The sequence below is a fragment of the Pyxicephalus adspersus genome, chromosome 4, assembly GCF_032062135.1.
Source record: "Pyxicephalus adspersus chromosome 4, UCB_Pads_2.0, whole genome shotgun sequence".
Lineage (NCBI taxonomy): Eukaryota > Metazoa > Chordata > Amphibia > Anura > Pyxicephalidae > Pyxicephalus > Pyxicephalus adspersus.
In genome coordinates this window covers 78279030-78305112 of record NC_092861.1, presented here as the reverse complement: position 1 = coordinate 78305112, position 26083 = coordinate 78279030, and the positions used below count along the sequence as shown (strand labels likewise).

The 26083-nt window shown below is 38.2% G+C and overlaps 1 protein-coding gene across 1 annotated transcript in view; it reads left to right on the top strand.

Moving 5' to 3' along the window:
• The first annotated feature begins 4113 nt into the window (after positions 1 to 4113).
• The window catches only part of PREP (prolyl endopeptidase), a 65653-nt gene continuing 43683 nt past the window's right edge, over positions 4114 to 26083 (top strand). The window contains exons 1-10 of the mRNA XM_072408705.1: positions 4114 to 4261; positions 5163 to 5237; positions 6306 to 6439; positions 7090 to 7220; positions 7345 to 7554; positions 9242 to 9371; positions 12076 to 12097; positions 22578 to 22599; positions 24689 to 24710; positions 24927 to 24955. Coding sequence (XP_072264806.1) covers positions 4208 to 4261; positions 5163 to 5237; positions 6306 to 6439; positions 7090 to 7220; positions 7345 to 7554; positions 9242 to 9371; positions 12076 to 12097; positions 22578 to 22599; positions 24689 to 24710; positions 24927 to 24955 — 829 coding nt within the window. The 5' untranslated portion in view covers positions 4114 to 4207. The remainder of the gene's footprint in view (positions 4262 to 5162; positions 5238 to 6305; positions 6440 to 7089; positions 7221 to 7344; positions 7555 to 9241; positions 9372 to 12075; positions 12098 to 22577; positions 22600 to 24688; positions 24711 to 24926; positions 24956 to 26083) is intronic.

Here is a 26083-nt window from a genome sequence, read left to right as displayed (position 1 = left end):
TTTATGTCCCATATCTCTAATACTGCACTGATTCTACTCTAGAGTAATTTTAAAAAGGACATTGGATGTGTACAATCAAGGAATTTGGATTTATACATGGGCATGGTGGATCAGAGGTGAGCACTCTGGCCTTTGCAGTGCTAGGTCCCAGGTTTCAATCTCAGCCAGCACTGTCTGCATGGAGTTTGCAGGTTCTCCCTGCGTGTGTGCGGGTTTCCTCCAGGTACTCCCTTCCACATTCCAAAAACATGCAGTTGGGTTAATTGACTTCCCCCCAAAATTGACCTTAGACTGTAATAAAGACATATAACTATGGTAGGGACATTAGATTGTGAGCTCCTTGGAGGGACAGCTAGTGACATGACTATGGATTTTGTACAGTGCTGCATAATATGTCGGCGCTATATAAAAACTGTGTAATAATACTATACAATGAAGGATGATAGGGTAAGTGTGAGATTTTGATAGTGAAAGAAATTCACTTCTTCATGAATGTGCAGTCTCCCTTTTAAACAGTTGTTGAAAGAAAGCTATATGCAGGCAATGTTCATATAAGCAGTGTAACCAGGAACCACAGCCAGCATTAAATTGTCATAAAATGAAGTTAGACACAACCATATTCCATATAACATATACCGTGTTTCCCCGATTTTAAGTCATCCCCATTAAATAAGCCACCCCCGATTTTTGAAAAAATAATTAAAATAAGACATTCACCCGTGAATAAGACATCCCCCGCCAGTGTAAAGCTGCCGGATATGCGCGGCTCCGGCCGCGATCTTTTTCAGTTGCTGAATAGCGCGATCGCGTACGATTCCGGATCGCGAATACGAATGCGCGACCGATAATCCGATTCTGCTTGATGAATCAGGGGCAATGTATGAATGTCTGTAGTACATAAAACTTACCTTTTTGTGTTTATTATTCACAGATTCACTAGAGATTAGTATAAAATACCCAAAATCTACAGCCACATAGAAACTCAATTCATAAAAAGAACTGTTGTATTGTTTTGGTGGAAATAATTTCACCTCTAAATCTCACCAAGGCTGGAGAGGATGCACTTTCATCAGTGAGGCTGGCTGATCCAATAAACCTGGAATGGGTTTCTTAAAAGTAATTTGCTATTTGTTAGATTTCAATCCTGAACCAGATCTATTCTGAGTTTGCTGGATCACCCAGCTTCACTGATGAAGATGTATTCTTTCCAGCCTTGGAGAGCTTCCATAATTAAAGCCCTATGAATAGATTCAAAGTAGATTTTTATCTTTTTACGTGGGGGGGGGGGGGGGGGGGGGGGGTATGGTGCAGCTTTCAAATATCATAAAGATTGTATAGCTTCTTGTATATCAAAATTAAGATCTGGCACCAATATCATTGGTTAGTAACATATTACACATCATTTTGTACAATCAATAAATAGCAGTACAGTAAAGCCAACATTCACCAAATGTTTTCTTCAAAATAAGGACCAGCAGGATGGATATTTAGAAAGTACCTAAGACCAAGGTGCAATAAAAAACATCTTTGCTAAATTTAAAACTTTCCATTACACATAAAGATGTCAGTTGTAAAATGACTGGTAATTTTTCAAGGTGGCTGGCCGACTGGGAGAAACATCCTAAAAACTTTTCCAATCCCTCTGAACCATGCCTTAACTAAGCCAACAGAGACATTTTAATTGCATTTGATGACATTAAGGGTTTTTCCCTGTAAATATTTAACTGACTTTAGATGTTTATAGTATCTAAATCATAAGTAGCATGCTTTATAGGGGTCTTTCTGCCCAATTATCATTTGTGTTTTATGCTTTCAGAAATTTGTTAACAATTTAATTCATACAATTTGAGAACTGATGCTTACTTCACACAGTTCAATTGTCAACACTGAAACATAAAATTACGAAAACCTGTATCCTTTCCTGGGTCCTGATAATAGTCAGCTACACTAACCCTTACTAATACGAGGGGGTACTGAGAAGTTCCTGGCTTTGCCCCCTTCCAGATGAAATTAGAAAATTGAGTGTGGGGGCATATGACAGCCTATTATCTTAAGCTGCGTACACACGTCCAATTTTTATCGTTGGAAATGAACGAAGAACGGACGACGAACGACCGATTGGCCAAAAATCCGTTTGTAAAAAAGTAACCAACGACGCCGACGAACGAGGATAGTCGTTGGAAATGAACGACCGGACCGGCGGATCGGATTGGACGACGATCGTTGACCATCTATCGTGTGTACGGTCGTTCAGTGGTTTACAAACGATAATAATTGGAAGGGTGTACGTAGCTTTAGTATGTAACTGTGCAATTATCAGGTCTTTGTGATTCTTAAAACTGTTTTTTCTTTTAGTGAGAAGCTGTGATAGCAGAGGCACAAGCAAGTTTCACATTGTTGGAGTTACGGGCCGTCATGAAGTTTTTGTTTCTCCAAGGAAAGTCAGCAAAGGACATTCACACTGTGATGTCACTAACACTGGGGGAGAAGTGTCCTTCCTACAGCACTGTGAAAACCTGGATATCTTTCAAGACTGGGCATTTCAACGTTGAAGATGAGCCCAGCAGTGGGCACCCCCCAACCTCTACTGACCCGGCAACCTGCGATGCTGTCCATGAGCTGATTATTGAGGACCGGCGAATATCCGTAAAAAAAGATAGCCCAGATACTATACAGACCGCGGATACAGATCAGATACAGACCACTATCCTAGACGTGTGCAAGCTTTTAGCGAAGTGGATGCCAAAATGTTTTAACAGTGATCAGAAGAAGGAACGAGTTGAAGCATCCAAAGCCATTTTGGCCCATTTTGAAGCTGCACAGGACTTTTTAGCTAGGTTAGTGACTTAGGATGAAACCTGTACATCCAGCAATCAATACAATTGAACCAATCAGTTAGTTTGTGTACTGAGCATCTGATCACCAGAGCCACGGACCATGTCTCCCGTATGGAATTGCAAACTCAGGGCGGTGGGCGGGTTGTGGTATTATGACATCAGAGTTTCTTCCCCTTTGAGTGACACATAGTAGGAGTGTAGTGGGGTGGGGACATTATGGATAGTACTTCTTTTTTTATGACTACACCCCCTGCCAATGCTATTCATCATTAAATGAATGACAGAGAGATCAGCAGGTTGTCTATTCCACCAATACCTGAACAAACGCTTGTAAATCTTTATGGACAAACACTGACACAGTTAGAGGAGGCTGAGTTCATATGTATTTGTGAGGTGGTTACTGCACCACTTATCATCTGTGTCACAACGCAATCTGATTGTCCAATTTTATATATATAGCCATCAATATCTCCATATACAGGTAGTCCCAGAGTTAAGGACATCTGACATATGGACAACTTCTAGATACAACAGGGGCTTCCCTGCGGGACAGAGGCTTGGTGGGGGAGGGGGCGGTTTGCATGACTTGCAGAAGAAAACTTTTGCTAAACACAGCTGAGACTGGGCTTTTTCTGTAACATCTTGTAACTCTTTAATGACCAATACAGACTTTACAATGGTTTCTTTTTGCATATCAAAGCACAGCTTGCTCCAGAAGTTAATAAATGTCTAGGCTTCAAAAAATTGTTTGTTTTTTTTTGCTTTGTTTGTGATTCACTCACAGTGAAGATTTTATACAGTACCTGGCACCATGCTGCTTAATAATATGTTGAGAAAAACATCTGTCCTAATTGCATTTATTAAAATAATGTACCTGTTCCAACTTACATACAATACAAATTCAACTTAAGAACAAACCTACAGTCTCTATGTAACCTGGGGACTACCTGTATATATTTTTATATATGTATAGATGATGATAATGAGGCCTTGTAAGGGTAAGGGTGTTGTTTTTTTTTTGTTTTTGTTTTTCAAGAGGATCACACAGTGCAGTCACTGGATCAGTACAAGGTAATACATGTATAATAAACAGGGTATTACTTTCCAGTTTATTTACATTGGACTTGCTGCAGCTGTGACTTGCAGTGAGGTAGCTGACACCCTGACATGTGTCACTGCTGTGACAGAACCCTGTAACACCCCATGTGACAGCTCCCAGCCATGACTCGGTCCCCCACTGATGACGTCAGTCAGCATTCTGACAGGCAGTGTAGGACTATACGTCATTAGCCGGCAGCTGTGTCAGGCTGAGAGGAGGGGTTGGTCGGTGTATCAGAGCTCTTTGTCTTCTCCTCGCTCCTATAGATAACATGCAGCAGCCGCAGACATTCAGCTATCCGGAGACTTTCCGTGATGAGAGTGCGGTGAGTGCAGCCTGCCCGTCCATCCCTCATAGAGATAATAATACTGTGTGTGTGTGTCAGGATGAGAGGCATGGAGTGCTCTCACCCAGATCCCTGGGTCCCTCACCCAGACGGGGGACCCCTCACCCAGACAGGGGACCCCTCACCCATACAAAGGAACCCTCACCCATGCCAGGCTGATAATGTATCCATGCCGTACCTGTGCAGGTCAGACTGACCATCAACAATGACAGAGAGCCCATAACACTGCCAGGCCTCACATCATCACCTTGTTGTCTGTTTGTATATATAAAGCTGATATCATTGTAGGGCTATGTCTCAGATTTCTGTGGGGTCACCCCATTATGGTGATTTTTTAGTCATTTCCTGATCTGTAGACGCAACAGGAAGTGAGAGCAAATCTCTCCAAGAACCATTCTGCTTTTATCTGTCTATGAAATCAGGTGACAACTTGGAATGTTTTCTCACTCACAGTGGTCACCTGGACACATAGGGAGGGTAAATACCCATAGCAGGGGGAGCAGTAAACACCCCATGGGGGTACAGTGTGTGGTACATGTCATGTTTGTAAACAAGGAGATAAATATCATAAAAGGGTACTGAGTTATGTTTTACCAATATAACACAATATGGTCCATAAGTTTGGTGTTTGGACATTACACGGGAAATTAAAGTGTCACCACATCAGTTTATGATGATTGTAACTTTGTGGTTTTATTGTTGGATTTTTATAATTGTTTTTAATATCAAAAATAAAATATTTAGTTTTGTACCTTTAAAGTCCCATATTTTTTTTTCCCTATATGTGTTTTATATGTGTAGGGATGTTGTACTTTTCAGACTAAAATATTATATTTTTATTTAGTATTATTTTTTTAGTATTTGTTGTTATGTGTTAAAGGTTGATGAATACCATGGTGTAAAGGTACCCGATCCTTACAGATGGCTTGAAGATCCAGACAGTGAACAGACAAAGGTAATTATCTATTTAGATGAATATTATTATTATAGTTTTTGACTCCTTGTTTTTCTTTTATTAAAAAAGGGGAATTTACCAAAAAAAAAAAAAAAAAAAAAGCTCACTTAAAGGGGAACTAAACTCAAAAGTGCCCAAAACAAAAACAATACATTTACCTAGAATCCTGCAGTGCAGTCAATCGGTCGGGAGGTTTCTTCAATTGGAAGAAAGCCCTTGTCTAATAGAAGATTCCAGTATTAGCTCTGCAGCTGAAGACTATTCCTGCAGAATAAAGATTTGGAGGACACATTCACTACATGACAGTGTGTTCATTCTCAGATTCGCTCTCAGAAACCTGTGTGTGCCACCTTGGATCCTGCTGTTAATACATATTTATATAGTAAACTAGCTATTTATACCCGGGATAAATGAACTCCCATGCGGATTTAGGGGGGTAGGTTTATTCAGACCTGGCCATTCAAGGTGACTGGGAAGACAACTAGGTGAAGATGTTGCTGTTGACAGGAGAGATGGAAGGTAAGTTTAGGTTCACTTTAGGTGGGACTATAGAGAAATAAAATTTGTTTACATTCATAACTGTTATAGAAAGCCTCTGTAATCTTTTCCTGAATTGTGGAATATGTGATGTGATCTCAAGAAAAGGAGCTCAGGGACTTATGTTTGGGTTAGGCTGCCGATTGGTGGCTTTTCTAGAATATCATCTGTAAGCCCCTTCAAGCGGAATTAGTGTTTATGAATACCACGATCACAATACCTCCTGAGAATTTTTATTTGGGGGGGGGGGGACCAGGAGGGTTGTAGTGCATTACTTTTCCGTAGGGCCAGAAATTGCACAGATATCTTTGTAATAATTGGTTTTCCACATATACCCCACCATTATCTGTAACTGCAAAATTTGTATCCTTTCTATTGGCACAGTAAGTAATTAGAAAACCCTTCATTGTTTAGCACATTTTCACCTATATTGATGGTAGCAGTAAAGCATGATATGGGTCTAGTCATGGGTGTGTAAATAACCAATGTTTTTGGAGGTTTCACATTATTTTTCTTTTATTTTTTGTTCAGGCATTTGTTGAAGCTCAGAATAACTTGACAATGCCTTTTCTCGAGCAATGTCCCGTTCGAAGGCTGTTTAAGGATCGGATGACTGAGTTGTATGACTATCCCAAGTACAGCTGCCATTTTAAGAAAGGAAAAAGGTACTACATCATTTGTTGAGAAGAAGCAATGCCTGTGTTCTCAAAATTATCCAGTCTTGGTTAATTTAGATACATTAAAGTTGGCATGTGGGTACAAAAATGTTAGCAAAGACTGCTGGAGGAAAGCAGGCGGTAGAAGGTCCCAGATACACTGCGGAAAACCTTACTACTTGGTAAGATTAGTTATGCCAGGGAGGCAAGCTATAACAGTATCTAACTGCTGCCTCTACATTTATGTTTTTATACAGTATCACAGGTTTTGCCTAATTTTTGGCCTTGGCTTATGAAAAAATGTTTTGTGCAGGCAAAGTCAGTAATTTTAGTCTCTTAATTCCCAGTAAATGCTGCCTTAAATAAAGTTTTTTAACAGACCATGTTTTTTTTCCAGTTAGTAGTGCTCATCCTGATTTTATAGGGTCACGACTATATTAAAAAAGCTACAGTTTTAATTTTTAAGTAAGAAACAAAAAAAGTGACAAAACTTCATGACCCAAATCATTAATACCTGCCTGGTATAGAGAGCTTGTATATCATAACTGGAGCTCTGTCAGCATTTGTTTGTCCACCACCGCAGTGTAAATGTATTTTATATTCCTATGGTACTGCATGTTCACTAACATTCTATGTTTGTGTTCTTTGCAAACATTTAGGTATTTTTATTTCTACAATTCTGGCCTTCAAAATCAAAAAGTAATGTATGTTCAAGATTCTCTAGATGATGAACCAAAAGTGTTTCTGGATCCTAATACATTTTCTGAAGATGGCACCGTTGCTCTACGGGGTAAGCTGTTTTCATGGTAAAACATTTTTCCTTGTTTCCAGTTTTACCAAATCTAAACACTGTTGTCCAACCTATTGTAGCTTTTTAGCAACTTTATAAAAGGCATGTTGATTTTTTTTTCCAGGCTATTCTTTCACAGAAGATGGAGAGTATTTTGCATATGGGTTAAGTAACAGTGGCTCAGACTGGGTAACTATCAAGTTTTTGAAAGTTTGCAACCAAGAACAACTTCCAGATGTCCTGGAGAGAGTGAAATTTAGCTGCATGTCTTGGACTCATGATGGTGTTGGAATGTTCTATAATCGCTATCCTGAGCAAGAGGGTAAAAGTGATGGTGAGTATTTTTTTTTTTTTTTTTTTTTTTTTACGGTTGACCTTTCTCAGGATTAATGCGGTTTTATGTCAGTTTGTAAAATATTCAGTGTAAAAAAATTATCCCTTTCCACTTTTTTTGAGTTTCTTGGAACTAAGCTGTAAGAAAAGCGTGCATACTGGGGGCAGAATATTCTGGGATAGGTTGGCATTTTGAATAGCTGGTGGTCTCACTGTTACAATGGCAATTGTGTAGAAGGAAATTACCCACAGATCTGTGTTTGTGTGGAACCTGAAAGATGAGGTTGGTAGTGCTGGATCTCCCATAGCAGCAACAAAAATGGCCCTTTTAGTTTGACACAGTGGAAGCAAAGTAAAGGGACAAGAGTGCTATTGTAACAACTTTTAATTGTAAATTTTAACAGAAAGTGTTATCAGAGAGCAAACATGATGAACAAAACTTTATAAGCTGCAGACTAGGTCCTCTTAAAATATAGTTCCAAGTTCCTATTGATTTGTCTTGGGAGATAAGTGGTACTTATGAAAACATAAAGTCTTACAGGTCACTGTAAGTTGTTGTACATTACATGCAATGCCTGTAACTAAATAAGATTTCTCCACTTATCAGAGGTTGGTTTTGTCTTCCTGAGTAAACTGCTTCAGTTGTGTCAGGTGTGCAGGATGCCCTCCCGGCTCAATTTGTCAGGTCTTTCTTTAAAAGTAGTATATGATTCCAAACAGGACTCATTTGTCACTTAGTGTTTTGGAGAATAGTGTAATATTTTGTTCTTAGCCAATCTCAGGGGCGTTTAGCTGCGTGCTTTGGGTCATTATCCTATTGGAGGACCTGTGACTTGCACAGAGTTTACGAACGCTGATCAGTAGATTTTACTTAAGAATGAGATTTCATCATTCTCTACTTCTACTGCAAAGCAGCCCCAAAACATGTTTCAAAAGAGATATTCTGGCTGTGGACTTAGAGCTGATGTGACTTGCTAGAAAGTTCCAGTTTTGTTCCACTGCCAAAGAACATTCTCCTGGAAGCATTGTCACTTGTCAGTATTCTGATATCAGTCTGGGTATTTTATGTTTTTTATGGTGAAGTACTCCTGGATCTTCTTCCGTTGAGCCTACTGTCACTCTAAAAGCAACAGGTGGTGCAGACACGGATTCACTTTGATAATTCAGCTTTGTCCACCATTCTTACCAGTCTTCTTCCCATTTTGAGGTTGACTTTCCACTTGCGACCCCCAGCCAGGGAGTTCGCTCCAGTACCATGAGCCTTTAACATCTTAATTGTATTTCCAACTGTTGTCGCAGGGACCTCAAGTTGTTTGGAAAATGGTCCTATATCTTTTGCCTTTAACATGCTTGCCTATCATTTTCCTGCTGTACTCCTCAGACAATGTTCAGTGTGGGATACAGAATGATACTAAAAAGCAGAGTGACTACTTTTCGTAATTTAAATTGGCTGAATGGCTGATTGTCTTTCAGTTTTTTTATGCTGTCTATTAGGGGTACCAACAAATACTTTTCAAATATGTGTATATAATTACCAATACTTCAGCACTTTTCACCCAAAAAATGTCCATGTCTGTATAACTATTACCTTTTAGGTGAGGCACTGGGCTTACGTTGTCTTTACAAATTTAATTTCAGTACCATGATGTGTTAATCTGTATTGTGTGTTTTTTTTTTTTTTTTGGAAGGTACGGAAACATCTACCAACCTGCACCAAAAGCTCTATTATCATGTGCTGGGAACAGACCAATCTAAAGACGTTTTATGTGCCGAGTTTCCAGACAACCCCAAATGGATGGGAGGTGCAACGGTGAGAGAGCACTTCATGTTTGGGTTTTAATGTTTGAACACTAAAGAACTTCTGTTGAATTTCTTCTAAATAGTGCGGGTAGACAAATGTATAGGCATTTCAGATCATTTATGCAATGTGTTCCTTCAATATGTTTCCACGTTAGTGCAGCTGAGTTCTGTCCGGTCTCTTATCTCACCTCTGTTAGGGAGCAACAGGGATAAATAAAGCAAATTTAGCCACCACAGGGGAGGACTAGCAGGCTACATTATGCTACATTTTCTTTAGATACATTTGAGGGGAAATATCATGGTCTGGTATCCATTTTAGAGCTGCATGCTTAATTTTATATATGTCAAGTACTCCACTACATGTTAATGCTTGTTTCCACTGTTCAGACGTAGGGTCTGATTTTTTTAAAAACACTCAAAAACTGGAGAGATTAGACTATCATAGGTGAACCTTGGTGATCTTGCAAACCTGAAATGGATTTCATAAAAAAAATATTTTGCTATTAGTTGGGAAATGCTTTCAATCCTGGACCAGATCATTTTAGGTTTGCTGGATCTCCCAGGTTCACCCATTAAAGTCAATCTTCGCCAGTCTTGGGGAGATTTAATAAATCAGGCCCATAGTATCTTGCGTATACACTCTTTTTTTGGAATTCCATTAATACACCAATTTGTCTGCAATATTGAGTCTGTGAAGTCTTAAATGCCAAACTGATGCATGTTTTTTTGTTTTGTAGCATTTGTAATTTTTAGAAGGCTTTTACATTTGCTGTTTGTCCAGCAGAGGGCGCATGATACCATGAAAACATTCTTTTGTTGGGCACAATTTACCATGTTACAGTGTTGTTTTTCTATTTTAGTGTATCCATTTATTTCTTTGCATTAGAAATTATATCTAATGGGCTTTTTTTTCCAAAAATTGGAGACAACATTCTAATACTGGACATCTCCGTTATATATACATATTTTGTAACCATTTTAGCAATATTATTCTTAAATGCTGCTCAGGATGAAGGAGCAAGCATCCTCTTATGGGCAGAATGTTAATCAATCTAATACAGTCTTGTACATTAATTTGTTTGGAAGCTGTGCATGGGAGATGCCATGGGTCTAATAATAGACCACTGATGTCTCCAAAGAGGACCTGTCATCTGGCTTACCATCCTCTTTGTGATCGCAAAGTAGTGAAGTTAAAATAATAAAAATAAAGGATCTGTAACTTTCACTATATTATCAGTGGTTTGTTAACAGTGATAGTCGTCAAAATGTATAGTAATGAATTAATTCAACCATAAAAATTTAGCAGAATACAAAATTTGAAAATGTGTATATATAAAGGAATAGATATAAAAAAATTAAGGAACCCACATCCCCACCACAAATATATGTAAATGTGTGTAGTCATGACAATTGTGCTTAAAGAAATGGCAATTGTTTACCAATTGTTTGTAGATGATGAAGGTAAGAAAGTGAGCACAGTCATATTGACTGCATTGAGAACTATACTAAATTCTATCCCAAAAAATCAGAGAATTGCACATGGAACACATCTTACCTTGACAAATCTGTGCAGTCTTTTTTAATGCCATTGAGATGTGTTCCGTTGATATGACATTGCAGCCAGAAGCCAAACATGGGGACATAAACTCCTGATTACAGGTGCACACATACTCTAGCAACTCTTCTTGGCTAGGAAGATTCCCTCTGTACAACTGTTCCCCTTGATAAGCTGTTGCCAGCAGCATCATCATCTCTACATTAAAATAAAATTGGCAAAACTAAAAATACAATTACACAGAGTGCTGTAGCTGGTAACTGGATTTGATTCCATTTTCCTCCCAGGGGAAACCTACTGCAGGAAAATTTTGGGATTATCAGGTTAGGTTCCTATGCTCTCCTGCAGTTGGTCTTTCCTGTCAATTGCATACATAAGGGAGCCAGGATCTGGCATAAGCATGGAATTCAAAGATCTGTGTGTTCTAGGAGTTAACATAAATTGAGAGCTCTCTAGGATTCCCTAGTTGAGCTGTGTTGGGTTGCTAAGCTGGAATGGGGGGAGTGGGTGGAGAGGTGAAACTAAAAGAGGAACTGGAAAAAACTTATGCTCCTCACTGACAGACATCTCCTCCCAGGCCACCTCTCCTCCACAGATACACATACCTCCCGTTCCCAAATTCTTTCACTGCACACCTCATGCCCTTTGCTGAGATATATTTCCTCCACACTCAAAAAACACTCCCCCCTCCCCCGCCCCCCACGCATATTTCTGAGACACAACATGCCATTCAATTAGAACCAGTATATTTCTGGCTATTTAAATTCCTGCCTGTGGAATAGTTCAGTGTTTCCCAACCTTTCTTAGTCGCGGCACATATTTTACAATTAGAAAAATCCCACGGAACACCACCAAAAAGTCAGACACGTAAATTAGCTACCTGCTGCCATCTAGTGGAAGAGTTTTTTTCGGTTCTGCCTATCACTATACATCGCTGGTATAGACAAATGAAGACAAATTTTTTGCAGTAAATAAATCATTTTGGGACCAATTAACTGAAATTGGATAATTTCCCACGGTACACCCGAAGATCTCTCAAGGCACACTAGTGTGCCGCGGAACAGCGGTTGAAAAACACTGGAATAGTTAAACACAATCTGCAATATCTAAAACCACCACAGGAGGGCGATTATCTGTAAAGTGAATCTGCCATCCACCACCAGAGAGAGATCCTCATAGAATCTTGCTGGTTGCACATCGATTTTTTTGTTCACTTGTTTGTGCATTTAAGGCTGCTTCTCTCTACTGGATCATCTCTATTTTGCCAGCATCTCTTCTGCAACCGGTTTCTTGTTCAGACTTGTGCCTGCTTGACTTTCCTTTTAGACTTTCATTTAACCCTCCCCCAGGTACCTTCCTGGATCTGCCTGGCCTTTTGTTACCATCTTAGCTCTTCACTGATTTCACAATGCAGTCCTCCCTCGCTGTTTTAGTTTGTATAAGAGCCGCTGTGACTGGAGGATATTTAAGTGTTACTTAGACTCCTCATCTCATTTACATTTAGCACCAAACAGGTTAGCTCCTTCAATGGGTTTTACTATTGTCACAGTTTAAACCAATCCTTACACCACTGTAAGGTCTTCCATGCTTGTTTCCTGCGTATACTGCCCTCCATACTCTCAGCAGTCTTTTCTGGCACCATACGCTCTACTTTGCTCCAATCTCCTCTCCTTCAAATGTTACCAACTAAAACAGTTCATCAATATTTGTAATCACCCTAAACTTTTCTATTCTAAAATGGACACTTTGCTATATAGTGTAAATTAAAATATACTAATAACTCATTGGACACAATGTAGGAAAACTTTGTTTTGGATAGGTAAACTTGTATTTACCAGGAGCCCCCTCTATTTCTCAAAGTTATCAGACTTTTTCAAGGTCAGATGTTACTGATAATATATTTAGGTTTATGGACTCTTGATATTTACACATTCTTCTTCTCTTTTACAGATTTAGAGGTTATTGGATGATAAGTTATTTTTCATTTTCCTAGTTATACTGGCCTGCTCTGCTTACTCACCGGGACACTAATTACAAAGTAATACACAGGACAAAGACAAGGTTATTGCCTAGTAGTGGTATTTGTCCTTCACAGCAGGATAAATGTCTCCAATAAATTAATCACTGACATTAACTGTCCCACATTTAAAAAAAGCAAACCATTCTTCAACTTGGCCAATAAACACTTTTTAAAATACTATTTGTGTCTAAAATAGTTGAAGCTCCTTTTTTTATGGAATGAAAAAGGATATTGTCACCCTTCAGACTATTGAGTACGTGTTCAAAATTTATACATGCCAGGTTGCAGGGACTTTATGATTTGTATCAGTGGCATCATTTTCACATAATTTTGTTATGTATGTTTGGGAGATCATTTTAGAATTTGATAGGTGCAGTTGACGACTTTCAGATGTGTTCTCCATATCCGTAAACCCATGTTTGAGAATAAAAAGCTAATCAGCAAAACTTCTGCCCCTTTTTCACTGGAAAGTTTATGCCTTAGGTCAGGAATATGTAAGACCTCTACATTGAGATCACTGCTTTTTTACCCCATAAGGAGCATGGTTCCCAGTCTGCTACTGCAAGGGGACAGCTTTTCTATTTAAATTAGCCTGCTTTAGAAAGAAAAACTGGATGACATTTAACACATTTTATTTTAAAGCATCTGAAATGTGTTTAGCTGCGATTTTGATTGGGCTTTAGGTTATAAGATTTCTTTATCGATTATCTGAAATATTCTACCTATATGTTATCTCATTTTTTTAATTTTTTGCCTCTCTGTACATAGTTGTCTACAGTTAAGTCCATAAAAATTTGGGCAGAGACAACTTTTTTCAAATTTTGGTTCTGTACATTAGCACAATTATTTGTAAATGCAACAACTTTGATGCAGTTGAACTGCAGACTTTCAGCTTTAATTCAGTGGGTTGAACAAAAAGATTGCATAAAAATGTAAGGAATTAAAGCCTTTTTTAACACAATCACTTCATTTCAGGGGCTCAAAAGTAATTGGACAAATTAAAAAGCTGAAAATAAAATGTTCATTTCTAATACTTGGTTGAAAACCCTTTGCTGGCAATGACAGCCTGTAGTCTTGAACTCCCTGAAATGAAGTGATTGTGTAAAAAATGGCTTTAGTTCCTCACATTTTTATACAATATTTTTGTTCAACCCACTGAATTAAAGCTGAAAGTGCAGTCCAACTGGATCTGAATTGTTTCATTTAAAATAATTTTGGTAATGTACAGAACTAAAATTAGAAAAAAGTTGTCTCTGTCCAAATATTGGACCATATTGGTCCATAATATTTATGGACCTAACTGTATATGTTTTTCTCTTGTAGCACACCTAAAACAGAGTCTCATTAGAGACTGTGATAAAACAGTGTCACTGTAGTGATCCTGATGTTCTCCATTGTATTCCATTCTCAAGTGTTGGTGCATTTATAATGATGAACAAACACCTTATTGGCTTTTTCCTAACCAGTAAAGAATACCTGCATCAGCTTGACTAGTACTACTGGTTCCTTTTCCTTATGCCGATAAGAAGTCTTAAATAGAGGCACTGAAATATTTTCTATAAAATAAAAAAAAGAATATTTGCTCTCTGCATGCTCCACATCCCCATTTATTTAAGATGTATGCAGCATTCATGCTTCATGTGAAACTTCCAAAATAAACTGCCTATCTCTATCATCAGTCAGATAAGATTCTTCACTCCAGAGAAATTGGAGTCATCATTCATGTTCAGGCATGGGCTGTGAAATTTTAATTTAATAAAGTTATTTCCTATGAAATGCAAAAACACACAACAAACCTTGTAAGACAGACGACAATGCCAGATTATTACATTCAGAAGTAATCAACACATCATAAATTGTGTGTTCTTCCTTATACAAGAAATGCTGTATGATCATTGCACATATCCGGATCTATGTAACACTGTGTTCTTTATATCATCCATACCCAGAATGACTACTGTTAGAGAACCTACAATGGTTTATGCCTATTTACTACATTTGGCACTAAAAAAAAATAAACAATTGACATTTTTATTTTTCATCTGATAAATGAGAAATATTCTGTATGATTTTTTTTTAAATTATGATTTGCAACACGCAGATAAGTTCTGCAAGTTTTGTACTCTGAAGTCTCTTCCTCACAGATGCTGTGCTGAAACTTGCTTAAAATCCAGTCACAGTGTGGCAAAGAATATATTAAAAACCTGTGTCCCAGCACCTTCTGCCCACATGGTTATCCTACCTGCCTTTGTCCCCAAGTTATGTCATATGTAAGAAAATAAATAAATAAATAGAAATGCTGTATATTAGTGTTGTAAGCAGCCATTTTGTATGGGTAGCAGTGTTTTACCCAGCCTCTTTTAGCTGGGCGCACCACCCAGCACTTTTTAGTGACCACCCTGCTGTTTTTGAGTGGTTACTGAAGCGTTGGACCACAATCCACGGTCTGCCACCCACCTACAATTTCTTCCCACCTGGTTTTAAAAGGTTTCTGGGTTCAACACTGGGTAGGTCATAATTGGTTCAGACGGAGAGCTTTTGTGTCTGCTGGTGGTGTGGGTGTTATTCAGTCTCCTTCAGTTGAACATACAATGCCCTTTCTACCCAGCTGTTTCTCATCTTCACCTCATTTGAAGTACATTCTATCTTTTTCTCCCTTACCGTCCATCAGCCAAACTTCCCTCTATTACCAGCTTATAATTAAGTAGACCTTCCCAGAGCAAAGTTACAAGGCAACATTTTTCTCCTCTTTCCCCTAGATCAGGGGTCGGCAACCCCCAGCTCTTCAGCCTCCTTGTTGTGGCTCCCTTCGGCCACCGACAGGAGATCGCTGATGGGGGATCCCCTTCCTCCCGTAGACATTGCAGGAGGAGGGGGATTCCCTTTAGTGTTCTAACAAAAAAATCTACCTGTGAAAAAAATCTAGCAGGAGGCGTGTAAAAATGGGCATGTACAATGACGTCATCGTTAGGAAAGTTTCACAGCATTTTCTGAATGAATGCTGCATGTCATGTACTGCATGAGATGCAGCATTCATTCACAAACGAACTGCCTTACATCTCTCCCAGTACAAACCTCTATATCTCCTAAACAGTATGTTGTACGTACCTCAAATTTACAGGGTACACAAGTGACCCTCAAAGCTATCAGTACCACAAATTTCATCTCCCTTTTAACAACTTTTAAAATATGGGGGTCATAATTATAAAAAATAGTTAAAATTGAACATCAGGGTTGCTGTTTTAAATGTTAGTGTGTCTAGAATCCCAAAATAAACATAGCAAGGGGGTGCAAACCCTAAATTTATACCTACCTGTCACAAAACTAGAAATGTCACACTACTCTGTCACACTACCCCTTCCATACTTTGAACCCCAATTTCTCTGGAATGGGGAGATGTACAAAACCAAAACAGTAGGTGCAAATGGGGGACACTGTGACTAACACCCCCTAAAATTTCATTGTTAGGCCATCGTCAGAACATAAAGAATCTACTCTGATTTCTCTGGAATGAGGGGGTACGGGTTAACAAAATTTGAGGTACAAGTGGGGGGCACCTGTGGCTAACACCAGCTAAAATTTAATCGCTAAGGCTTTATCAGAACATAAAGAACTCTGCCCATCAAAAAAATCTACTCTGTTCAAATATAAGTTTCTTAAGATTTAATCCTACAATGTAATGTTTGATATACATATTTGTGTATAAATATTTGATATACATAATTATGTAGGCTATATAATAATTTCTTTACGTAACTTTATATTAATATTATTATATATATATATATTTTATTACCTATTAATCTATTGATCAATTACCAAATAAATTGCCTATTATTTTTAGGAAATCTAATTATGATTGCTGGAAATTATGATTGCTCATAGTATATTAAGAGTATATTAAATCCAGTGAAATACAATAAATAATGCACAAATTCATAAATCATGATACTAGGGGCATAGTTCAGTGTTTAATTTGTTTCTAAATAGGCCTTTCACAGGCACACTGCACGTCTGTTTATTGTATTCTGTTGTTGTAACAGGTAAAATTTAAAAAAAAGATTAAAAGTTTATAAGCTGTGTTATGTTTTGTGGCTCCAAACTATTTTTCTTGAGTGAAAGAGGGGGCTTATTTGACAGTAAATGTTGCTGACCCCTGCCTTAGATCTTACATCTGCATTTTACACTGATGATTGTATCCTCTTCTCTGACAATTAATTAACCAGACCCTCTTGATACCATCTATCATGAATTCTGCAGCTAAACGTATCTTTTCTTCTCTCCTTATCTGCTACCTCTCATTGCGAATCTCTACACTAGTTTCTTTTTCACCTAATTATTAAATTCAAGCTCTTGTGATATAGATTGAAATCACACCACAACTCTTTTTTTCTGATTTCATACACAAATACAACCCAAGGTCCCCTCTCCACTCCTTCATTGACTACTAGTGACTTCCTCACTTCTAACCTCTTCCCATGCACAGTGCTAGGACTTCTCCCCCTCTCTAGAATTTGCATTGTCAGCAGATTCCAGGATGTAAACAATGCATTGCATAAATACCAAATAAGGCACATTTTGGTACCACTGGCAGGGATGTGTGTAGTACTGAGGCAGTGAGGTTGAATACCTCTTGGCAAAACTTTTGAGCAGCTGGACAGGACCACCCCAGGCATGTTCCATGGTGACAACAGCACCACATGCTATAAAAACAAAGTAGGGTATGCATCTGGGAGATATCTCACTATTTTGTCTGGGACCAGGTAACATCTCATCTTGGTTTTCTACTTCAGTCAGTGATGCATTGAGAGAGATTTTAGAAAGATTGTTGGCTGTCTTGCACCACTTTTCTTGTTCCCCAGGATGTCACAAAAATAAGACCTCTATCCATAGAAACCCTTTGTTTAGCCACCAGTGAAGGTGGGAAGTATCTAGCCCAGGACAGAACTCAGGATTTCCCCAAAGCAGGGTAAAAGAGGCATGAGCCAAAGAAACTTTTGGGTTGGTCCTTATGTGTTCCCAAACCACACATGTTTTAGAGGATAAAAAAATCTTAGATCCCAGGTGAGCTGGGATCCTCCACATGATTGCTTTAATAGCAAATAATGGAAAGGCTAGGCTAAGGGTTCCAAATCTACCCTCTTGAGGTCTGGTATAGAATAATGAACAACGGCAGAGCTGTTATCTTTGCAGCCCGCAGTAGTAATGTAAGTATTGGACCCACACAGATTTTGGGCACAAACAGTGTTGTTCGTGAGATTCTGCTTATGGCCCCAGATGAAAGCCATGACTTTGGATTAGAGGTTATCTAAGCAATGAGGAGGGGGCTGAATAAATATAGTTTTCTAGGAAGGATATTCATCTTATTGGTAGCTATCTTACCATACCACCTTGAAGGGAGACCATGTGGCTAAATCTGTCTGTATCTTTTTTAAATAAAGGTATATAACTAGCTTGCTAAAGGGACCTGTATTTGAGAGTGAGATGTATTACCAAGTATTGTAGACAATGATGACATGAGTCAAAGTTTTGTTTAAGGGTATTCCCTAGTTCCAGCGGGAGATTTATATTCATTGCAACTTTGAGCGATTTATCTGCTGTCCCGACAAGGAGGCAGTTATCTAGTAATTTTGGCAAGTTTGACAAAGTCAAGAAAGAAGAACAATGCGCATTTGAGCTCCGTACTACCACATTGTATACCCTGGGTATCAGGACTGCAGAGGATCAATATAGCTAAAGACTCAATAGGCAAGGTGAACGTGGAAACAGTGGGCAACCTTGCCTTGTGCCTCTTTTTATTGGGATAAGCTGAGAGATATCCCCCCAAGTGGAACCGATATCCACAAGTAGTTCTGTAAAACACTTTTTGTGGATCGATCAAGAAGAGCATTGATAGATCCTCTAATTTGGTCTGGGGTTTGGCTTTAAGTAATGAAACCCACTTGGTTAGGTGTATATAAGAAGTTAGAAAGGAGTTATATTAAATTACAAATAATTTACAATAAAATTCTTGTAATTTTAGGTTAGGAGTTATTGAGTGGTTCTACCATACTGCAGCCCTAATTTCGATAAAGCATAGAGCTTTGGTTCAAGTTTCAGTGAATTATGAATTTCATCTTTCTTCTACATGGTTTAATTTTTTTTTTCCTGTGAACAGATTAACTATATTTAAAATAATTAATGGTATGAATTTAATGGTTATTGTAAATCTTGATCTGTTATTTTTTATATGGCAGCATGTTGAACTTTGGTTGTTCTTTTCATTTAAAATGACTGCCTCCTCCTGAACACAAGAATACTGGTAAGTGTGTGCTTAATCAGCCGTGCAGCAAGTGGCATAAAAGAAAGCAGCGGGAGCTGATCTTTCACTGATCTTGTACAATGTAACCTGCAGATCACCACCCTGCTTTTAGAAAATGGCTGCATTTTCCACATTAAAATGCTTTTACTTCTGCCACTGCAACTGTAAATTAGGTGATTATCTCATGTACGTGAAGTGAAAGTTAATCAAGTATGATTCTACATGTCAAAGTGTTTTCAGCATGAAGTGATGTCTCTTTTAGCGTTAGTTGGTGTATGTAAAAAGGTAAAAGATTTGATACTCATTGAAATATGACTGCATCATAATGTCTTTGAGAAGCAGTAATGGCTGACCATTTCTTTTCCCACAGTGTCCCGTTTAGAAATGACCCTTTGTACTTACATTATGCTCTTAATTCTGAGTCATTTATACAATGATTGATTGGTCTACTTTAGATATCACCATTGTTGGGCCATCTATAGGTTATGTACACATGAGCAATATAAATTACATCAACAAGTACAAGTAATGGAGGTCACGATCAAATTGAATCCCATCCCTTCTGATGCTTCGCATTATACATTTTTCACTTCCTTGGTGTCTGTTGGGAAAGGTTTTAATTTTCAGATTTGAGTTGGTTTCTTTACTGAAAACCAATCAAAGTCATGAGGAATTACACAAAACTCAAAGACTAGAGGCCCTACTGAGTTGGTCATTGACGTGGTTGTCTATTTTAATTTTAGATGTATCTAATTGTTTAGCTGTACTGAGCCTTAATATAATCAACCTTATAACCTTATCAACCTTAATGTAATCAACCTTAATATAAACCCCACAAGTGCTCCTATGTGTATTTTGGTAAGTGGCCAAAAAAGAGTACACCATTTTAATGCTTTTCTACACAAGGATTTTACATCAAGCCAGTTAAACATGCACACTGCAAGCTCCATAAATCTGCCATCCTTGGTAGCTCTTAGGTGACCATTAGGTTTTTTGGAATGGTAACCTAATGCTCTATAGTCTATGCTATGCTAAGCAATTGTTGAACTGCGAAGCCCCTGAAATTGCAGGCCCAATGCAAGGGATGTAGACTCCTACCTTTTTTGTAGTTTTATTTCTGAACTTCAAGAGATATGCTTGCCTCCAATAGGGAGCCTCCATGCGCTGGATTTTCTTCTTGAATGCGTTTTGAGTTGTCAATGAAAATAAATGGCAACACACCTACACATGGTGTACTACACACACAACTATCTGAAAAATAATGAAAATATTCAGCAAACCAGTAAAATATATATTTTTACAGCTAACAAAAGCATCAAAATAAACCTTTATTATTAGCTGTTTGTATCCTCCTTAACACCAGCACTCAGGCAGAGAAGACAAGCAGAGACATTTAGAGCTCTATTACTTTGCACTGTGCTTTCAAGTCTGAGGCTATGTACGTATGGCAGTTAATTGTTCTGGTCTTGGGCAGGAATCTGATATGGGTATAGATGTTGCCCAAAATCATTCACAGGTCCCTTACAGTGTTCTCCCCAGCCCCTTTTAGCCAGGTGCAACACCCGGCACTTTTCAGGAACCACCCGGCTGTTTTTGGGTTAAGAGTTGGGTTACAATACAGGGGCTTCCATCCACCTCCAATTTTTTCCCATCCAACATAAAAAAAATTTCTGGGTTGAACATTGCCCTAAGGCGGATTCATGATAGGGAATGACCGCTATGCAAGTCAAGGGAGGAAGGCACAGCGGGGTGCTGCTAGCTTGTCCTCCACTTTGCCCTCTCCATAGAACAGAATGGGTGCTGTGTGTTCAATGCTCATTAGTTCATCTGTTAATAAAAGCAATCATGATGGATTGTTACCAGCAACAAAAATCTATAGTGTGCCCAGCCTAATACAGGATACAGAGCATATCAATAAATAAATCAATGTGTTTCTGTTTATTGCTGTTAGGTTTACAAAACTGGACTGAAATTCAGTTTTTTTTTTTTTTGCAGTTCACTTACTTTTTTCCAGCTTTGATTTTAAAGTTTGTTTCGAGTTAGTTAAGTTACTGAAGCTGGCATTTGTGATATCTTTATTTATTACGCATGAAGTGAAATGACATCTCTCCGTCTCTGAGATTTGTTTTTTGTGTGTCGCTTAAAACATTCCTATTTGCCATTAAAGACTTTTATTTGGTGCTGTTATTTCCATGCCAAACTATAGTAATTGAAATCCATTAAAGGAGAAAATTGAATCCCATCCCTTCTGATGCTTTGCATTATGAATTTTTCACTTCCTTGGTGTCTGTTGGGAAAGGTTTTAATTTTTAGATTTGAGTTGGTTTCTTTCTTCACTGAAAACCAATCAAAGTCATCAAGAATTGCACAAAACTTCAATGAATTATTTACTCAGAATCCATTACAAAGTGACATTCGTTAATTATATATTACATTTAAAATATGTGGCTGGGATGTAAGTCACTTTTCATGGATAAAATACAAAAATTGAAACTTTAAAGCAGTTTAATATTGTTTTTCCCATATTTATACAAAGTATTTACAAATCACAGCTTTTATATCATTTTAGATACAGATGTGTGCATACTATGTGAAATAAAAATGTGTAACTATGAGCCAAATCTAAAATGTCCACTGATGTCTTTAAAATAACTGACAAAAGAAATTGGCACTCATCATTGTTTATTCCATGCTTTAGAGCAGCTTTTCCCAACCCCTTTAAAATGGGGGGGACACTTGAAAAACCGTTTAGGTCTTAGGGAACCTCTGACAATTCAAAATTTAGAGCTCACAGTACAAAAGCTTGGTGTTCAGTAAAATGAATATCGCCATTACAGAAAGTCAAAAAGATCATTGGTGTCAGTGGTGACGGACCTGAGAAGCTCAAATTGCTTATTACTTAGCAACCCTTGGAGTAAACTTACTGTTTCCCTGAGCTTTAGAGATTCAACACAATATTTATTTTCAATGATTTTTTTTAAAAAGCACAAAAATAAACACGAAAAAAAAGATACTGATATGAACATTAGCAGTCAATTCACATGGGGCCTGTAGCATTACAGGACCCTACAGGTGTAGGAGTAAATCTACATACGTTGTTGGAAAATAATCTGCATATATTACAAATAATCCCCCACACAGGGTGTCTGCCCCACTGGGTTGCGATTAAGAATCTAGGAGGAGTACAAACCCATATTATATAAACTATTATTTTAGTCCTCAATCAATAAAGTGGGGATATATTTCTGGACCAGTGCAACACAGATCAAAGCAGTGAGACAGAAGAAAAGAGAAGAGAGACCGAGAAAGAGCCTGTAGAGTAGTGTCAGGAGGAGAGGGAAAAAAGAGAGCCGGTTTCAGGGTTGCAGAAGTGTAGGTAGCTGGGGGGTTGGGGGTAAGGAAAGGCATTCTGTTTCTGCCCAGTGTATGTCTGCGTCTTCACTAAATTGAAGGGCAGGGAAGAGTGTTATCATAGTGACATTAGGAATGAGTCAAAAGCAGGCAAAAAGTAGTGATCGAGCCAGGGTGACCATACCCGTTAAAACTTGGTCATGGAATCCTTCCATATAGCCCTCATTTTTTTGTTTACCAAGAACCAGGACATCTCATGTTTAACCTGAGTCATTGTTGGGGTGGCTGATTTCCACACTTTCGCCAACACCATCTTCGCAGCAGTGAAGAGGTACGTCAATAGACAAAATTGCCCCTGGGGGTTGTAGAGCTTCAGCTGTTTTTTTGGGAAACCAGAAGCCCATCACGGTGTAAGCAAACTGATAGACATCAGTGCAGTAGCATCTGATTTTCGTGCATTATCACAAGATGTGAAACATTGTTCACTTGTTTCAACAAAATATTTCTTATAATTCTTCAAATGAAAATGGCATGGGTAAAAACCATGGGATCCTTAACCTCATATTTTGTTGCACATTCTTCAGAGATAATTGGTGCAAACAAGTCATTCCTGTAGGTTTCAATGAGACATTTCTTGTTAACACTTAGTTTGGTCCACTGCTTTTGAGCAAACTTCCCTAGCTGTATCTGGTGTGAATGTTGCCTTCACCACACTGCATGTTTCAGCTCCTTCCATAGATGTTCAATAGAATTCAAATCAGGGGTTTCTGTCTTTCGAGCTGTAGAGGTACCTACAAATTTGTCCATGGACATGTTTTTTGAGTCTCTCCTCAATTTAATTTTAGTATATTTGTTATTTTTCCTCTTACGGGGAGACAAGGCTTTTTATTTTGCAGGGAATTTGCACAGCAGCAGTCATCCTATTGACAGGGTAGTTTTAGTTGGAAGTAGTTTTAAATTGACAAAAAGTAAGCAACAAAGAAATAAAATCTAAAAAAGTCTAAAAAGGTCTAGCTAGCACATTTAAGGCATTACATCAACAGTTTCTTTTTCTTTCGAAAAGAAAAAAAAATGTTTAAACCATATGAATAAAAGATGACTGTTGTAAGCAACACTGGCACAGTTATATTGTTTGCTCCAACCCCGGCAACCATTCCTCTATTTGATGGACAGCTTGGCCTTCATATAGATGTAGTGAAACTATAAACACATGAAATAAAAAAATTATATACAGAATATTTTTTTAGAGGTGTAAATATCATGTGGTTACCGGAATAGCAAATTTTTTTTACAATAGTTTTCCCTTAAAAGGGTATACTTTTGGACAGATAAAGATTGCTTGTCTGTGATTGTTTTGAGCAGTTTCAGACAACTGTTTATGTCTTTATCACATTATGGTAATACAGTGTTCTGGTATATCTGACATATTGCTCTGGGCAGTTTTTCATTTTCCATAATCTGAATACGGATTGACATTTCTGCTCAACAGCACAGAGTGAGCTATAGTTTATAGACTTTCCTTTATTGATATGGAGTTCCAGTTTTCATTTTCTCTTAGCGATACCACTGATTTATTAGAAACAGAAGTTGCTGGATAATTTCATATTTAATGACATCTTTCAACTACTAGAACACAGCTAACGGCCAATATTTTATTCTGCTTTGGCAGCAGGATTAAAACATATTCTGACTCACATGCAGCATATTGATGGTATTGCAATTTTGACCTTTGAAAGGTAACTGCCACAATAGGAAATGGGAGCCGCCATTGCTGGATTTTTGTAATCCCAATCCTTCCTTTACTATGTAATGTGTCGGAAAACTGAATCTATAGGCATCTCCGATAAGGGGCGGATGTATGGAAAATGTGACAAAAAGAAAAATTAGCACACAGCAACTGCCTTTAGCTTTCGTTTCACCTTTAAAAATGGAACAAGGGTTTTTGCTATGGGCAGCAAGATTTGTTTTTTTTTTTTCCTGCACCATCATTTTCATAAACCAGCCACACAGTAACCCAGGATAAGGATGACATGCAACATGAAAATCAATTTAGCAGTTTCTGTATTCCTATCCTGACAGATTCCCTTCAATCAGTTCTAAAATATTAGATTTAAATGTTGTATATTATTGGTGTGGTTAACTGATCTTTTTATAGTTTATTTATTACATAATATATAGTATTTACTGTATTCGTTTTGTAAAGTGGATTAAAAATATATTTTCAAATGGTCGTCATAACTGTTTTAGCAGTCAAAGTATACAAATGCCCAATATATCATTGCTAGCAATTACATTTTGGAACACCTCACATTGAATTGGGTCTTCTCCTTGGTGCCATACCACCAGTAAGATAGAGCAGTTGGCCAATGGAAATGGTGGAGCCAAGATAGCCTGCTGTCCCTGCAATATGGAACACCTCTGTGGTATTTAGGAAAACTATTGTATCCTAGTCACCAAGAAGTGGTTTCTGCATTGTTTCCTGGTCACCAAGAATTGTAGTCTTCACTGTTTTTTAATATTCAGGAAGTGGAGTCTGCATTGTTTCCAAGTCAATACGAAGTAAGTTCTACTTTTATTGCCTAGTCCCAGGAAGTAAAGCTGCGTACACACTTCCAATTTTTGTCGTTGGAAAGGATCTTTCATGATCCTTTCCAATGACAAGGGAGTGCACGATGCATGAACGGTGCTGTACATACAGCACCGTTCATGCTCTATGGAGAGGGGAGGGGGAGAGCGACTGAGCGGCACCCTGCTGCGCACTCTCCCCTTCCCTTTCATTAGGATCGGTTGTCGTCCATCGTCCGTGGATCCGGCAGGTCGGTCGTCCGGACGATGGACGACACCGACTGTACACACGGCAGATTTTCGCCCGATAATTGGCCGATGCCGATTATCGGGCGATAAAAATCTGACGTGTGTACGTAGCTTAAGGCTACGTGCACACGTCAAACGATTCTCGTCCGATAATCGCCTCAGGGCTGATATCGGACGAGAATCTGGTATATGTACCATATGATATATGTAATAAAAGTGAAAGGGAGAGAATGTAACGGGGTGCCGTTTGCTCGTTCTCCCCCCTCCACTCTCCATAGAGCAAAACATAACTGTATGTACAGCGCTCGTTCATGTACCCTTAAGTCTTTTGTCGTTGGAAATAACCTTTTTATTGACAATTATTGCACGTGTGTACCCAAATTCTGCATTTTTTTTCTTTGACCTTTTATCTTGAAAATGATTGTACATTTTGCAATTTTTATATTTTTGTTTTAGGTTAGTTTTAAGCTGTATGGTTGAACAAAATTTAATTTTTTCATTTTGGTCGTGTGCAAATATCTCTTATCACAGTGTTGGTGATAAATTGTTTATTGGAATACCCAGTATTGATGTGGGATAGTGAAAACAACAGAGGAGAATTCAGTATTACATGATTCTGTGAAAAAGGCAAACATGAGGTATTTTATAAATAAATGTGGAATATATAGTCTAAAGCTACGTACACACGT